The sequence below is a fragment of the Macrotis lagotis genome, chromosome X, assembly GCF_037893015.1.
Source record: "Macrotis lagotis isolate mMagLag1 chromosome X, bilby.v1.9.chrom.fasta, whole genome shotgun sequence".
Classification (NCBI taxonomy): Eukaryota; Metazoa; Chordata; class Mammalia; order Peramelemorphia; family Peramelidae; genus Macrotis; species Macrotis lagotis.
Window position 1 is genome coordinate 383,125,868 of NC_133666.1, and position 16,988 is coordinate 383,142,855.

General features: G+C 37.8%; 1 protein-coding gene across 1 annotated transcript in view; it reads left to right on the plus strand.

Annotated features, from left to right (window-relative positions):
• Positions 1-327: 327 nt before the first annotated feature.
• The window catches only part of RELCH (RAB11 binding and LisH domain, coiled-coil and HEAT repeat containing), a 126,583-nt gene continuing 109,922 nt past the window's right edge, over positions 328-16,988 (plus strand). Inside the window, exon 1 of the mRNA XM_074202040.1 lies at positions 328-1,032. Coding sequence (XP_074058141.1) covers positions 525-1,032 — 508 coding nt within the window. The 5' untranslated portion in view covers positions 328-524. The remainder of the gene's footprint in view (positions 1,033-16,988) is intronic.

A 16,988-nucleotide genomic window follows, 5' to 3' on the forward strand; every position in this document is an offset into this window, starting at 1 on the left:
CGCGCGGGAGGATGCCCACGCAGTCACCCCGCGCGCTACGGGCAAAGAGCCGGAGCCCTTCGGGCAGCGACCTCCCGACCCCACAAGCAGCCCCGAAGGCCCCCTCCCAGCCGGTCGCAGCCGCGCCGGGGTCAGAACCTACCCGCTGGCTGACGTTCTCGCGATAGCGGAAGCGAAGTCCCCGGCACCTTCTCTTGGCCTATCCAGCGGGAGAGGGGGCGGGGCCTCGGGACGTGCGGGGCCTCGGGACGTCCGGGTCCCGGCCAGCGACGGAGCGGAGGTGGCCGGGAAACGCGAGCGCCTCCCTCTTCTCGCGAGAGTCGGGACCAGGAAGCCGCCTGCGGCGCCGGGCCGTGGAGAGGGGCTTGCCGCCGGGGCGGCGCCACCCGCTCCCGCTGCCGTGCGGCGCTGAGGCGGTCCGGAGGCGGGCCCGGACCGGAGCGGCTCCTCGCGCCCGCGGCTGCTCCGGGAGCGGCCTGTCCCCGCCGGCCTGGGAGGAGCCGCAAGCCCCCTGACAGGTTAAGATGGCGGCGATGTCTGCGGGAGGCGGCAGCGGCGGCGTGAACCCCTTCCTCAGCGACTCGGACGAAGACGACTCGGAGGTGGCGGCGGCGGCGGCGGCCGAGGAGGAGCGGCGGCCCGGCCTGCGGCTGGGCGCCGGCTCGGGCGGGTCTCTGTCCCCGCAGGAGCCCCTGGCCGGGGCGGGCGCCGGGCGCGCGGGGGGCCCGGGCGGGGAGGCGGCGGCGGCGGCGGCGGCGGCGGCGGACGTGCCCGCCCGCCTGTCGGTGGACGCTATCGCGGCGCAGCTGCTGCGGGACCAGTTCCTGCTGACGGCCCTGGAGCTGCACACGGAGCTGCTGGAGAGCGGCCGGGAGCTGCCGCGCCTGCGGGACTACTTCTCCAACCCGGGCAACTTCGAGCGGCAGAGCGGCACCCCTCCGGGGGCGGGGGGCCCCGGCGCCCTCGGGGCGGCCGGAGCCGGGGCTGCCGGAAGCCGAGAGCCAGGTGTGATGCCAGGCGGGCCGCAGCTCAGTAAGTGGCTCCGCGGCCGGCCCAGCCGCAGCCTCGGGGCGGGGGCGGGGGCCGGGGCCGGGGCCGGGGCCGGGGCCGGGGCCGGGGCCCTGCCGGGGAGGGGGCGGTCGGTTAACCATTGCTTTGAAACGGCGGCTGCCCAGCCCGGCTTGAAGATACACTGGATCTCTGTATCTTGACTTCCTTTTCGGTTGGGGCAGGGAAGGCAAGATGTAGGGAAAACTGCCAGGGTAGCAGGTTGATTATCTAACTTTGCATCTTTATTTTTATGTTTTCAACCTCCGATTGTTGTTTCTTGAATTTCCACATCAGGAAGAAAGATGTTTCACAGAAGGAAAAGTAGTTCCATAGATGATTGAACAACACAAAACAGCTTTTGAGGCATAGAATACTACTTCTTCAAGATCAGCATAAATCCTTATTTTTTTTAAACGGGATTTACGCTAGATTATTTAAGCCAGGGCCGCCCGCAGCTAGTCTTGTTATGCTTGATGTGAAATAACTTAAATGTTCTCAAGTGATGAGAATGAGCAAAGTGTGTGTATATATGTGTATGTGTGTGCCTGCCTATGTGTATGCTCCCGTGTCCTCTTACTTCTGCTCTAAATACTGGAATACAAAGTTGACATATAGTCCCTTTGGGCAAAGACTTTGTACACTAGAGATAAGATAAGTAAATAAATTATTATGATGTGAGTTAACATTTACAGACCATAGAGATTCAAGGAAGAAGGAATCACTTCTACTTTATAGTCATGTAGAAACTAGAACCTTAAGTCATAAAGTTGAAGGAAAATCAGTTTTTAAGATGCCACGAGGGAAACCATAGAGATTATTTAACCCACCTTGATCTCAAATCTTAGCTGGAATGGAGCAAAAGTGTGTGGAATACATTTGTCCTTTATGCCTAGAATAAGTGAAAGCACTATGTAAGAGGACAGAGAGAAGTATTTATTAAAAGGTTGCTATGCATTAGGAACATCTTATAATCCTGAAAGGCAGGTACTATTAATATCTCCATTTTTTTTAATTGAGAAAACTGAGGCAGGTAGAAGCTGAGTGACTTGCCTGTGGTCACATACCTAGTAAGTGTTAGATTTGAATCCAGGCTTTCTGACTCTAAGCCCAGTGTTCTGTCTACTGAGCCACCTACCGCCTAACATAGGAAATAGTGATAAATTTGATTTCTGTGAAGTGAAATTCAGTCAAGGCTATAAAATAAGGTCTGAGACAGATCATTTTAGTTCTGCTTCGTATTTTCACAGGTCCTTGGACAGCATTTGTCTTAATCAAATTTATGCCTTTGTTTATCTTGGCAATGTTGCTAAAGTTGCAAATATCAGATGGGAAAAATAAGTAAGAGACTATTAGACTAGCACAGGGGATTGAAGATAAGGACTTGACATAAAATTTGAGGAAGTGGAAAGGAAAATACATCTATACTGGATATTGCTGTTAGAATCAGTAATATTAAATTGACAGCATATGGGAGGAGACTGTCAAGAATGACTCAAGTGTTTGAACTTGAATGACTGAGACACTGATTTTTAACAGAAGAGAAATTAGAAAACAGATTTTGAAAAGAAATAATCAGCTTTGAACTACCAAGTTTAAGAGTTTAAGGTGACATTTAAATCATCCTGCCAGTCAGCAAGTATTAGGCTCCTACTATTGATCAGGCACTATTAGATAATGATTTCAAGTACAAAGAATGAGACAGTCCCAACTTGTCCAGAGTTTGCATTCTAATGGGAAAGAAAACAAGTACGTATAAAAATCTATACACAACATAAGTGTAAAATTAACAGTTACAAATATGTACAAAGTAGTTAAAATACAGAGTACTTGGGGAGGGAGAGCACTAGTAGTTGGTGGAAAGCATGCAGAAAAGATGGCTTTTTAAGCTTCAAAGTGAAGAGAGGACTTTTGAGCCAGGGTAAGAAAGGGAACATATTCAAGGCATGAATAATTCAGAAGCACAGAAATGGGATATGGAGTAACATGTATGAGAAACAGAATGCCATTTTGGGTAGAACTCAGGAATGCAGGAGAGCAAGTAATGATCAAGTAGTTTAGAAAGAGTTTGGGACCGGTTATGTACAAATTTAAATATACTGTTGGACTAGTTGATAATCTGGAGACTAAAACAATGTCTATAACAAGATACGGGTCAAGGTGGTGTCTTTGTGAATGAAGAAAGGGGCCAAATAAAAGAAATGTTGTGAAAGGAGTAACTGCAAGATTTGGCAACTAATTGAGTATGTGGAGTATGACAAGGATAATACTTGAGATTATGAGTCTGGAGTCAGGAAAGAAGGTGGTACCTTTATAGAAATAGGGAAGATTGAAACAGAAAGTTTAGGATAAAAAATGGAAAGCTCATTGCCTATAGGAAACTACATAAATATTCCAATTTCATATTCCAGTGCCTAGAACAAAGGAGGAACTTAAAAATATATATATCATTGCTCAACTTTCCAATATGTATCACTTTGAAAACAGCCAAATTATTGTACACAAAGCATAACAGGATTTGATAGAGGCAACATAATCTTATAGTTTACAATAATTTTGGAAGCCTTGAAATTGAAATGTCTATAAATTCAACGTTTCTTGCTTTGGAAGAATCCAGTTAGAAAGTATAAAGGCCTTTTAAAAAAATAAGGATTATGCTGATCTTAAAAGTATTCAAATGCCTTCATTTTATGTTGTTCAGTTAGCTTTGGGATTACTTTTACTTATTCTGCAAAATATTTTTCATTCCTATTGTTGAGATTCATGAAATGACAATCAGCAGTTGGGGGGGAAATAAAGATGTTGCATATCAAATGTCATTAGGACATCCAGTTTGAAATGTTTAATAGGTAAGTGAGCAGTTAGTTTTTCCATATTGGAGTGCAGAAGGAGGCACTAGGACTCTGTGTGTGTGTGTGTGTGTGTGTGTGTGTGTGTGTCAGACAGACAGAGACTTAGAGAATTTAGAGGGTTAAAAAGGGGGGGACCTAGGACAGGACTTTAGCGAACACCCATAATTAGGAGACTGAGAAGGACCAGTCAGACAAATAGGGAAAAAACCAGGAAAGGAATGTTAGGCAAATCCAGAGAGGAAAGAGTAAGAGTATCAAGGAGGAGAGGGGTCAACATTGTCAAGTGCAACAAATAGGTTGGGAAGGATTAGGTTTCAGAAAAGACCAAGATTTGACCAAAAAATACAGGATCTTTGTAGCTAGCAGTTTCAATTGAGTGATAAGGTTAGCAGAAGTTACAAAAATTGAAGAGTGAGTGTGTAGAAAGAATGGAGTTCACTTGTGTATATACTTTTTTCTAGGACTTTGATAGAGAAAGGGAGGTGTAATGTAGCATAATAGCTTGAGGGGAATAGTAGTCAGTCTGATATTTTAAGTTCCTAATCAGAACTGCCAAACATTGGCTAAGCAGTGGGGAGGATGCAAAGAAAGGCAAGACAGTCCTTCCTCTCAACCACCTCACAATCTAATGGGAAAGGTAACATGCAAATAACTATGAACAAAAAAGGTATATACAGGATAAATGGGAGGTAGTCACTTCACCTCTGTCTGCCTCAGTTTCTTCAACTGTAAAATGAGAAAAATAATAGTTCCTACTTTCCAGGGTTGTTGTAAGCATCAAATGAGATCACATTTACAAAAGCACTTATCATAGGACCTGACATGTGGAAGGCACTTAATATAAATATTTATTCCCTTTTCTTTCCTACCTGTAAATGAATTAGTCTTAGCAAGGAGAAGAGCTTCCTTTGTCTGAGACTGGAGAAAAAGAAGAAAGATTAAGAGACATTTGGGGATTTTGAGATAAAGACTCTTGTCCACTCAAATTAGCCATCTGTTCCCTCACACATAAACACTTCTTTGCCCAACTCTGGGTATTTTACAGTCTGTCCTCCATACCTAGAATGAACTTGCTCATCACTACTGCCTCTTTGGAATTTTTAGTTGCCTTCAAAATTCAGTTTTAAGGGTCTCGTCCAGAATAAGGTCTTTCCTTGCCCTACTTTCCTCAGTTGATACTGAAATCAGAATAAAACTTTCTGATCAAAACATGTCTTTTTCAGTTGTTCTTTTACAGTTATTGAAAGCCTCAAGTTAATTCAACAGTCACTAAAGTACCACAAAATGCCACAAAAACCTGAGAGAACAATACAATTAAATTAGCTTTCCTAACCTTTAATATATGTTCCTAGAATTTAAATATTTGATTTAAAATTTAGTCAGGTCCTGGGAAATGTCCAAATTCTTGGGGTTTTTTTTTTTTTTTGCTTTTGTACTGGAATTACACATGGATACTACATGAAATAGATGGTGATCCACAGGAGCTTGGAAATCATATATATATAGTAATTTCCAACAGGATTTCACTTATATAAGTGCATTTATTTAAGTACAAATGTATGAAGACTTCCATTGAAACCAGCTTGAATAAATAAAAGCTCTTCCAGCAGACATTTCTGACAAATGTCTACTATTGTAAGACAGAGAGAAAAACACTTTCTTCATTTGATTTTTCTCACCAGTTTAATGCTATGCTATTTTAAGCTCCAAGAAAACTGGGAAAGGAGTTGGCTGGGACCAAATTGATAATGAGATATTTGCAAATCTCATGACTTCTTCCAAACGATAAGAAGATACCTTAAAAAAACATTGTTGTGAAAAAAATAGAAAAACGTAAAGCAGGAAAAAGGAAAAGCAAATAGCACTTTTTTTCTTTAATGTAGTTTACTTGAAAGGATACAAATAAATGGAAATAGTAAAATAGATCACATGAAAGGGTTTAATGTAACAATAAATTGACTTCAATTATTTATAAAAGACATTTCTAAAATCTTTAAAAGTCTGTATCGTTATTGTTTAGTGATTTCAATTGTATACAATTCTTTGTGAGCCCTTTTCAGGGTTTTCTTGACAAAGATATTGGAGTGGTTTGCCATTTCCTTCTCTATACCTCATGAGGTAAACAGGTTTAAGTGTCTTGCCTAGAATCCCACAACTAATGTATCTGAGACCAGATTTGAATTTGAGTAGTCCTGACTCTGTGTCCCTACCTAGCTGCCCTAAAAAAAAAATAACAAAAAAGAAATGTATGTAAATTTTGAAAAGATTTTTTTAGGAACTTTTTTTCTAAAGCAGTATTTTAAAAGTTAGTATTTTTGCTGTACTAAGAAGAATAAACTGTATGATTTTTTTTTTTTGGCAAGGCAGTGGGGTTAAGTAGCTTGCCCAAGGCCACACGGCTAAGTGTCTGAGGTCAGATTTGAACTCAGGTACTCCTGACTCCAGGACCAGTGCTCTATCCACTCTGTCCATCTAGCCACCCTTATGATTTTTAACTGAAAAAGTCTTTTGTAAACTTAAACAAAGAACAAATGAAATACAAGGCAGTATTCATTTCCTTAAATTGCAGACAAGACCAGAAATGTTGATGAGAACTTAAAAAGACATCACTATAGTAATGAGCATTTTAAACACCTCCTATGTCCTGCTAAATGCTGAAGATGAAAAGAAAGACAAAAGATAGATTTTTGTCCTCAAAGAGGTCAGACTGTCATGGAGGAAGATAAAAAGAAATATATCCAAACAAGCCATATACAGGAAAATAGGAATTCAGCAGAGGTAAGACACTAGAATTAAGAGGGATTAGGAAAGATATCTTGGAAAAGATGAGATTTAGCCGGGACTTGAAATTATCCAGGAAGGTCAAGAGGCAGAAATGAGGATAAAACTCTCTAGGCCCAGAGAATAGGGAAAATGCCTGGAACTGAGAGATTAACTGTCATGTTTGAAGATCAGTGAAGAAGCCAATGTCACTCTTAGAAATGAGAGGGAACTACTAGAGTCTTTTTGGTAGGGGTAGTGACGTGATCAGACCTGCACTTTATGAAAATCACTTTAGCTGACAGGAGGATAAACTGCAAGGGAAGAAGAAACTTGTGGCAGGCAATCTATCCATTTCATTCAACTGTAATAGTTTTTTTTGAGTATTTAATATAAAAAATATTTAGATACCAAATTTTAGGTTCTTAACTGATACCTTCTTCATACAATCATCTTATATATTCAGACAGGTACAAAAGGCTTTTGATTACAATTGATTAGTTGAAGATGAAATTGCAGGTAGCATTAGAACAGGCTTCAGACTGCATTGCAGTTTTATTTTCTTTATCATTTAAATTTTAGTTAAGGTATCCTGAAATACTTATACCTAAATTTCATGAGGAGCAACTAAACTGAATACTAACTTCTACTTTAGTAAAAAGGCAGATGAAATATCAAAGGGTAAGTAACCACTTTCTGAAGCTCACTACTCTATCTAAAGTATATTGACTAGAAACCATAATTTACATACTAATTTCCTAAAGGATGAACAGTTTTTGATAAACTCTTAAGAAAAAAGACCTGGAAACATAGTAAGTGCCTATCAATTGTGAAATGGCTAAACAAATTGTTATGCACAAATTACTTGGAATATCATACCATTAAAAAATGATGTATATCAAGAATATGCAAAAAGCATAGAAAGACTTAAATGAAATTATACAAAGTGAAATGAATAATGACAAGTCAATCAGTTGTTTTATTTATTGTCTTCTTTGTTATAAGCTTAATCACTGGGATAAAAAAGAAAAGTTAAAAACAATCTCTATTCTCAAGCAGCTCACAATCTAATACAAATTAACCATGTGAAAAAAAGATATATATATACAGGACAAATTGGAAATAATAAATAAACAAACAAAAGGCTTTTATATCAGACCAAGTTATGAGGGGATGAGGATCTACCCACACCAGTCTGGAAGAGAAGGTATATTCAAGAGATACTATGAAGGTGGAATCAATGGGGCTTGGCAACAGATTAGATTGGGATGAGATGGGGGAGAGCAGAGGGTTAATGAGAACAGGGAGTCATAAATATCTAGATTTTGAGCCTCAACTGAGAACAGTAAGTAGCTCCCTTCAGAGTAATAAGGAAATTCAAGGGAAGGGGAGTTGGTAGGGAAGATAATGAGTTCAGTTTTAGATATTTTGAATTTAAGGTGTCTTCTAGTTTGAAATATTCACAAGACTGTTGAATGTGAGTTTGGAGGTTAGGACCAGATAAGTCATACATAGAACTGATTATTGAAACTAAGAACTGTTGTCACTCAGTTAAATAATGGAGAAGAGAAGAGGGTCCTAGAGTGTCCTAAGGGATACCCACATTTAACTTTTTTAGTTATTTAAATCTTTGTTGTGATGCATTATATCATCAAATTCTACAGTATCTGGTTCTGTTTAAAGATATGTTAAATACTTTAAATATTTAACCTTTCTGATTTTAAATTGAGGTCATGGGTGTGGGTAGGGGACATGTGCTCAGTACTTCACAAATAGCATCTTATTTGTTGCTCACATTTTACAGTTAAAAATACTGAGGCAGGATTTCACAAATACTCACAAGAGGCAAATCTCATTGAATCCATATCTCTCATCTCAATAGCTTTTTTATAGTTTACAAAGCATATTTATTGCTTTAGCCTTCTGAGCTAAGTGCCATAAGTATTCTTATTACCATTTTACTGATGAGGAATTCGATGACCAGAGAACAAGAGAGAGAAAGAGAAAGAGAGAGAGAGAGAAATTTTCCCATAGTCCAGGTCTCATGAACTCTAGCATTCTTTTTTTATTATTGATATTTTATTTTTCCAAATATTTGCTATGAAAGTTTTTCAACATTCATCCATATGCATAGATATAGATATTTTTAAGTCACAAAATTTCCTTTCACTCTTCCTTCCCACCCCCCCTCCCCTCATTGGCAAACAGGTTAATATTGTACATACATATTTGTGTTAAACATGTTTACATATTAGACATTTTTGGTATGAGGAATTAGGATTAAGGGAAATAAATAAGAGATTTTTTTTTAAACAATGAATGTGGTGTTCATCAGATTCTGGAGGGGTTGGGGGGGGGAGGTTGTTTTGTTATGTTTTTCTTCCATCAGAATGGGGATAGCATTGTCCATGGCTGGTCTAATAGGGTTGTCCTGGCTCTCTGAACTGCTGAGAGGAGCTGCTTCCATCAAGGTTGATCAACTCACAATGTTGTTGTTAATATATACATTGTTTTCTTGTTTCCTGCTCCTTTCCCTCAGCATCAGATCCTGTAAGTCATTCCATGCTTCTCTAGAGTCTGACCATTTATGATTTCTTATAGAACAATAGTATTCCATAATATTCATATACCATGACTTGCTTAGCCATTCGCCAATTGATGGGCATCCCCTCGAATTCCAATTCTTTGCCACTACAAAAAGAACTGCTATGAATATTTTGGAACATGATTCCTGGATATAGACCTAGAATTGGAATTGCTGGGTCAGAGGGTATTATGAGCAGTTTTATTGCTCTTTGGGCATAGTTAACATATTGATCTCCAGAATGGTTGGATCAGTTCACAATTCCACCAACAATGCATCAATGTCCCAAACTTCCCACATCCTCTCCAACATTGATCATTTTCCCTTTTTGTCATCTTAAACAATTTGATAGATGTGAGGTGATACCTCATTATTATTTTAATTTGCATTTCTCTACTCAATGATTTGGAGCATTTGTTCATATGGCTATGTGTGTGTGTGTATAGTTTGAATTTTGTCATTTGAAAACTGTCCATTCATATCCTTTGACCATTTATCAATTGGGGAATGGCTTGTAACCTTATAAATTTGGTGTAGTTCTCTATATATTTTGAAAATGAGATCTTTATTGGAACTCCTAGTTGTGAAGATTGTTTCCCAGTTTGCTGCTTTCCTTCTGATTTTGGCAGCATTGATTTTATTAATGCAAAACCTTTTTAATTTAATGCAGTTAAAATCATTCATTTTGCAGTTTATAATTTATCCTATTTCTTGTTTGGTCATAAATTTGTCCCCTTTCTGAAGATCTGGTAGAGTATTTCTTAGTCTATTAATTTATCGATGGTGTCACCCTTTATGTGTAAATCCTGTATCCATTTTAACCTTATTTTGGTAGAACTCTAGCATTTCTTAAAATTTCTAAGGTTCAGATTGGTCTGGATATTAATATGCTATGAATCAAATTCCAGTTATCTAGAACTTATTTCCTTAACCTTTTTTGGTATATTTTAGATACCACTGGTAGTTTTTTAAAGCCTATAAACCTTTCTCAGAATGTTTTTAAATGCATAAAATGAAAGACATAGGAATAAAAAAATTATTATTGAAATAGTTACCAGAAAATAAAAAAAAAAGTTCACACAACCCAAGCTTAAAATGCTTGGTGTAGCTAGAGCCTATTAAAACATCAGCTCAAGAAGCAGAAGATGCAGCTAGGAGACATGGGGAGAAACTCAGGTCAGGGAGACTTGACTTCAAATTCATAGTCACACACTTGATATTGTGTAACCATGGGCAAATCATTTAACTTCTGTTGACTGGCAAATATTAGACTCTCAATATATGTTTTTTAAAAATCTTTAGCTTATCTTAGAAACTCTCACTTCATTCTGAAGCCCCACCTTCCTCAGATGTGTAGAGTCTCAAAGTTGGAAGAGACCTGAGATACCATCTAGTCAAAAGTCATATCCCCAAGCACGTGTATTTCTGCAAAATACCTAGCAAGTGGTTGCATATACTCTTTGATTAGAGAATTCCATTGAGGGAGAATTAACTACTTGCTAAGGCAAGTTCCCCTTATGGATAGCTCTGATTGTTTAGTGTCAAGCTTAAGGCTTCTTTTTTGTACCTCTACCCATTCTTGTTTCTTTTGCTCATTAGGGCCAGATGGGATCAATAGGCTCCTAATATGTATGGGTAGTTTCATATCATCTGTGTCCAAGACCAGTACAGTGCCTGGCTCATAGTAGGCATTTAATAAAAACCTAGTAAGAAAGTTGAGGCCAAGAGAAACAAAATGACCAGTCTAAGATTGTATAACTCAGCCATATCCTCTGTTTTGAAACTGCCTCTAGGCTTTTGGGGGATTTGGGGTTCTTGACTCTGTCAACTAATATATTAGCTATCTTGCCTAGCTTTTTGTCATCCTCAAATTTTGATAGAATATCATCTATATTTTTATCCATGCCACTAGTATAAACTATACAGGTTCAAGGACAGCATACTCCATTAGTAATTTCCATACAAATTGTCACTAAACTTGGAAAGTAAATGACTATTCTTTAGGTCTGGTCATGTAAATGGCTTGTAAATCCACCTAACCTTCATCTCTCCTCTTGTCTACAAGAATACCCCAAGAGTTTCTTAAATTCCTTACTAAAACTTAACATTCCTGTGGTTATCAAATCTAGCAAACTCAAAAAAGGGAATGAAGTTAATCTGGCATAACTTGTTCATAATAAACCTGATTTCTCTGTAATCGCTACTGCCTTTTCTAGATGTTCTCTGACTTTAGATTTTAGAATTTTGCTAAGAATCAATCATATCCACTGCCCTTTAGTTTGTAGATTTCTATGTAGTTATGCTTTTGGTGGTGTGGATTGCATTTTATTCATGAAGGATATAGAACTATTAACCATGTGCAATTATCAAATGGATCATATGAACAAGCCTTTTTTATCGTTCACTATTTTCTGTAAAATGTTAGACAAATCTACAAGTAAACTGCATTCTTCTGCCCATGTGTGGTCTGGTTTTACTCTTATGAAAACTTGATAAAGAAGTTCATGGCACCATTTGGTACCAGTAGAAGCAAACTTCCAAGTGGATGTAATAATGCTTCTAAGTCACATGACAAGATTACAACTTGATCTTTTGTTCCCTCTGAGATGAAGAGGGATATACTAGGTAATGAGACAGCCACCCATCACCAGAGCTTTCACCTACCCTATACCAGACCACCAGAAAATATCTGGTTGAATATTCTCTGTTCCAGTTTTGAACCTGGAGAAGATTCTTCAAGGTTTATATATGTAGCATCTTGATAACCCTCATTTATAGCTTGTTCTGAATTTGAAAATCAGTTCCTTCTATCTTGATTTTTTAAATGTTTTAAAGCAAAGACACTGTCAAATCTTGTGCTATAATAGTAATGCATTAATGGAAGGTTTTGCTAAAAAAAAAACTGGGAAACACTTGCTATAATTATGAATCATCCACTCCAGTGATTTTACTAGCATGTATTTCTTATAAATTAGACACATGTTAATGACATAAAATAAATTAATTCCTCATGTATTTTAGATAATATTAGTTAAAGTTTCATTAATTTGCAGTACTATTTATATTGTTAAGTAAATGTAGAAAGTGAGTTCCTATCTTCTAGGAATGTTTCCATTCTCATATCCTATTCTTACCATGAGAAGTCATATGAATTATAAAATAAGAAAATGTGTGCTTAGCAGAGATGTAGTTCACTGTCATTGGGGATGTGCAAAGTAGGTACTGAAGAAGAATTCCTTATAGATGTTGGGGTTTTACAGATGTTCCTGTTTGTGAGTTACATTGTACCAATTGCACCAAATCCCAGAACATTACATGCTTTGGGGGGGGGGGGGGGCAAAGCAATGGGGTTATGTGACTTGTCCAAGGTCACACAGCTGGTAATTATTAGTGTCTGAGACCAGAATTGATCTCAGGTCCTTCTGACTCCAGGCCTGGTGTTCTGTCCACTGTGCCACCTAGCTATCCCACATTACATGCCTTTTTTAAAATAGTTAAATGATTACTCAAAAAGATTCAGCCCAAATATCTGCATGGGGGAGGAGGGGACACTGGTGGAATAGAGTAAGAATGCTTCTTTCAGGGGCAACTAGGTGGCATAGTGGATAAAGCACCGGCCCTGGAGTCAGGAGTACCTGGGTTCAAACCCGGTCTCAGACACTTAATAATTACCTAGCTGTGTGGCCTTGGGCAAACCACTTAGCCCCGTTTGCCTTGCAAAAACCTTTTAAAAAAAAAAAAAAAGAATGCTTCTTTCCCAATTCAGTATATGCACTTGGTTCTATGACCTAAATATCTAATTTATCTTGGACAGTCAATTATATAGAGAGAGTAAAATGATTTCAGAAATTGAATATATAGGGGAACAGGCTGAATTACTCAGGAAATACACTGTGATTGTATCAATCCTAAAATAATGACCAATCTTTTTCATTTCAGTATTCCCCTGGTAATGATATATTACTCCAAAATCATGGGATGTCAGTTTTTGAAGAATTAGATTTTTTTTTTTGGAAGAATGCAGGTCACCTGAAGTGCAGTGAGGAGACAAATAAAGGCACAAGTTGCTTGCAACATATTACAAGTTAAAAACTGCATTGACAGGTTTTTTTTCATGAGAAAGATATATGTTAACTGAAAAAGGAAGATGGACTGGTCATGTAATAAGAACGAAGGATAAACAGTGAATAGCCCAGGTCCATTTGGTAACTCCACAGAGTTAAAAGACTTCTAGAGGAATCCTTTCCCTATTCTCCCATCATGTTGGTTAGAAGATTTATGAGAGGTCATGGTTAGAAGTCCTGCATTAAGACCTATACATTTTGAAGAAAAGATTCAAGAAAAATCTGAACCTTACATTCTTTTTCTTACAAGTTAGACTTATCTTGTTAGTTATCCATTCAAGCATATAGAGTACTTAGTAATACATAATGAATAAAATATTATGGCAAGAAGAGTACTTAGAAATTGTTTTAAAATTGTTTTTGAAAGATTAAATGGCTTGTAACAAGGTCAGACAGATGATTAAGTACTCAATAAATATTCTTTGTTAGATTAAAAATTCCACTACCTAGAAGAATGGTTATTAATGTTGTTTCCCTTAACGTCTCTGTAGTTTCCATTTCCTAATCTGTAAAATGAAGAAATTGGACTAGATGATTTCTGAAATATGCTGTGATTGCACTTCTGACACTGGAGTTTCTCTATTATATCACAGAAATATCTCCAGCTAGAAATTTGCTTTACCTTTGAGTTTCTTCTGTCCTTCATCTTCCTTTCTTTGACTAAGTCCTCCTAGATTGAACCTTCAATTTAAGGAAGATGCATAAATCAGTCTTGTCTTCTTTCCCCTTCAGCCTCAGACCTTTCTCTATATGCCCTTATTTGGGTATCTACATGTGTTAGTGTGTGTGTGTGTGTGTGTGTGTCCTATTAAAATATAAACTCCTTGAAAACAAATATCATTTTTTCTTCCTGTATTTGTTATTTATCTGATTTGAATGAAGTTTTCATTAAGATCCTACTACTTTTCTAGGATAAGTACAAGTAAGTCAATTATGCCAAAATACTCCTGAGAATCTTGGAAATACTTTCTGCCACCGAACCACAAAGAATAGAGCATTTGGGGAGGGAGAGGTTTGTAGAGTTGGTTAGGAAGGTATGAACCACACCTAGGTACAAGAGGCTAAGGCAATCCCAAGGCCAAAGTCAAATCTCACAAAAGAGAGGCTGGGCAGGAAGTTGTGAAGGCTGAGAGCAGAGTACAAAACTAGGGAAGGATTTTAGTAAAGAGCAAAGAAAACACATACAGGAGAAAGATTAATGCAACTATTAACAATTTGTCTCATTCAAGGAATCTTCTTTAGACAGGATTTTTTTTTCTAATGGTATCATAACTATACCTCCTTTCTCACTCAGCTTCAGTTGTAAAAGAATAAGCTCAGCTTAGTGCAAGATATCCCCTTCACCCTCCATATATCCTGGCAAGTCTTAATGACAGGGTTTCTTTTTTTCAACTGATACTTTTTTTGTTTTTACATGACTTGCATTGCCCATTCATTCTATTATCAAAAATAGGGATCTTACCTTAACTTCAAATGGATCAGGGTTGGACCTAATAAAAGACCCATGTGGTGACTGGTTTGGGCCAAGACAATAAAAATGACAATTAGTGTTTAAATTAATTTATAGATTTAGTGCTATATCAAGCTACCAACATATAATTTTATATATGTGTGTGTGTGTGTGTGTGTGTGTGTGTGTGTGTGTGTGTGTATTTAAAGTAGAAATGGGAGAATGAAGGAAAAAATCACACTTCCAATTATGAAATTATGTTAAAGAATTATGTATCAGAGTTATTTGATTAGAATTAAAAAAGTAAAAATACAGAACAGTAGAACAAATTAGATAATGAACAGTAAGAAATGATCATAATGCATGTTTTCAAAATAGATGGGTGACCTAAATACTGAACATCATACCTTAAAAAAATATAGAAGATACTAAGTCTGGTCCTTTTGCTATGGGAAAAGTTCATAATCAAACATAGATTAAAAGAAAGCAACAAAGGTAAAATAGATAATTATGAATTAAATAAAATTTTAAAAATTGCATGAATGGAATAAGTGTAATTAAGATAAAAAGGGAAGCTAATGTTTGGATAAATATTTGACCATGCTCTTAAGAAATTGTCCTCTGTTTTTGCAGTCAGTTTGATGGAGAAAATAAGTGTCTTTAAAATTCTGGCAAATCTTTATTATTATCATTTTTCAGGTGAAGAAAATGAGACTCGGCAATATTAAATGTACTTAAATAGGTAAGGTAGGTGCTGATATTAGTATTTATGATATTTAATACCAGGAGAATAATTTATACAATAACATGTAATACTGTAAAACCAAACACTGTGGAAGAGTTAGAAACTGATCAGCATTTTACAGATGAGAAAACTGAGAAGAACAGTGGTTAAGTGACTTGCTCCAAGTCATACATCTAATATCCTGAGGTCAGTTTTGAACTTGGGTCTTTCTGATTCTAGCTCCAGGGCAAGGTCTACCTAGCTACCTCAGAGAAAGATGATTTGACAATCACTGGTGAAAATAACCAAACACCACATCAGATGTACTATAATGAATCTGTTAAGAAAATGTTAAACGCCACATGTTGTCAGATTTGGTCAAAGTCTTGGTTAGTTTTGTGAAATGGCTTTTTTTCTTCTTCATTTTTATTTTTTTAAGAGGGGAAAAGAGTTGCTTTGCTAGGCAGAAGGATAAGTGGAAGGTTGTACAGACTTATTTGGAAATTAAAGTAATATAGCAATCAATTAAAAATTTAAAGGGAGGCTTATGTAATCTTGTTATCTATAAATTTTGTCCAGCCCTGTCATGGACTCCAAACAACAGCTCATCATTAGACCTGATTTACAAACTGTAGTAGCTTTGGATCTAATCTAGTATTTGGACTATTAAGCCTTGAGGTAGAACCTACAAGCACCAACTTGGGCAGAATAATGTGGCACATCAGATAGCAGGCCTCTGCCCTATAGGTGCCTTGGAGTTTGATTGCATTATTTTATAAGTTCCTGGTCTGATAATGTTCCATGACACCAAAACCATAATTCTAACCATGGGTGTATGCTACTTCCTGGATTCTCCACCCATTAATTTAACAATGTTTAGAGGTAGAGTGACACTATGATGATGCACATTTGCTTTTGAAATAGTTGATCCATTCAGAAGTAAAGATAATCTATATCTACATAGTCATAGGCTGGTCCAGGGCTTTCTTTACATTGTCCCTTGAATCTGTTATATGTTCCTTTTTACTTCTACTATGGCCTTTGTTCTCTTAAATTCTTTTAATCATACTGTCAATTTTTCAAACACTCAATCTATCCCAGATTGCTTTTTTTAATACTAGATTTTATGATTCTATTAGTTTAGAGAACTCTCTTTTACCAATGCCAATCTTGAATGGCTTTGCAGTTTATAGACTTAAGGATAGTTGGGGAGAGGTTTGGTGACTTGTTTGGGGTTATACTGCCAGGATGTCTCAGAAGCAGAACATGAACCTCTGTCTTCTTAGGGTGCTTCTCTCCAAAAGTTGATTTAGAGGGCTAATCTGTTCTGGGACCTTTGCTCCCTCCCTGCCGTTTAAAATATCAGGTTTTATGTCCTTAGCCTGGCATTTAAAATTATGCCTAATCTATTCTCAACTTTTTTTATCCTGTGGCCTGCTACTTTATT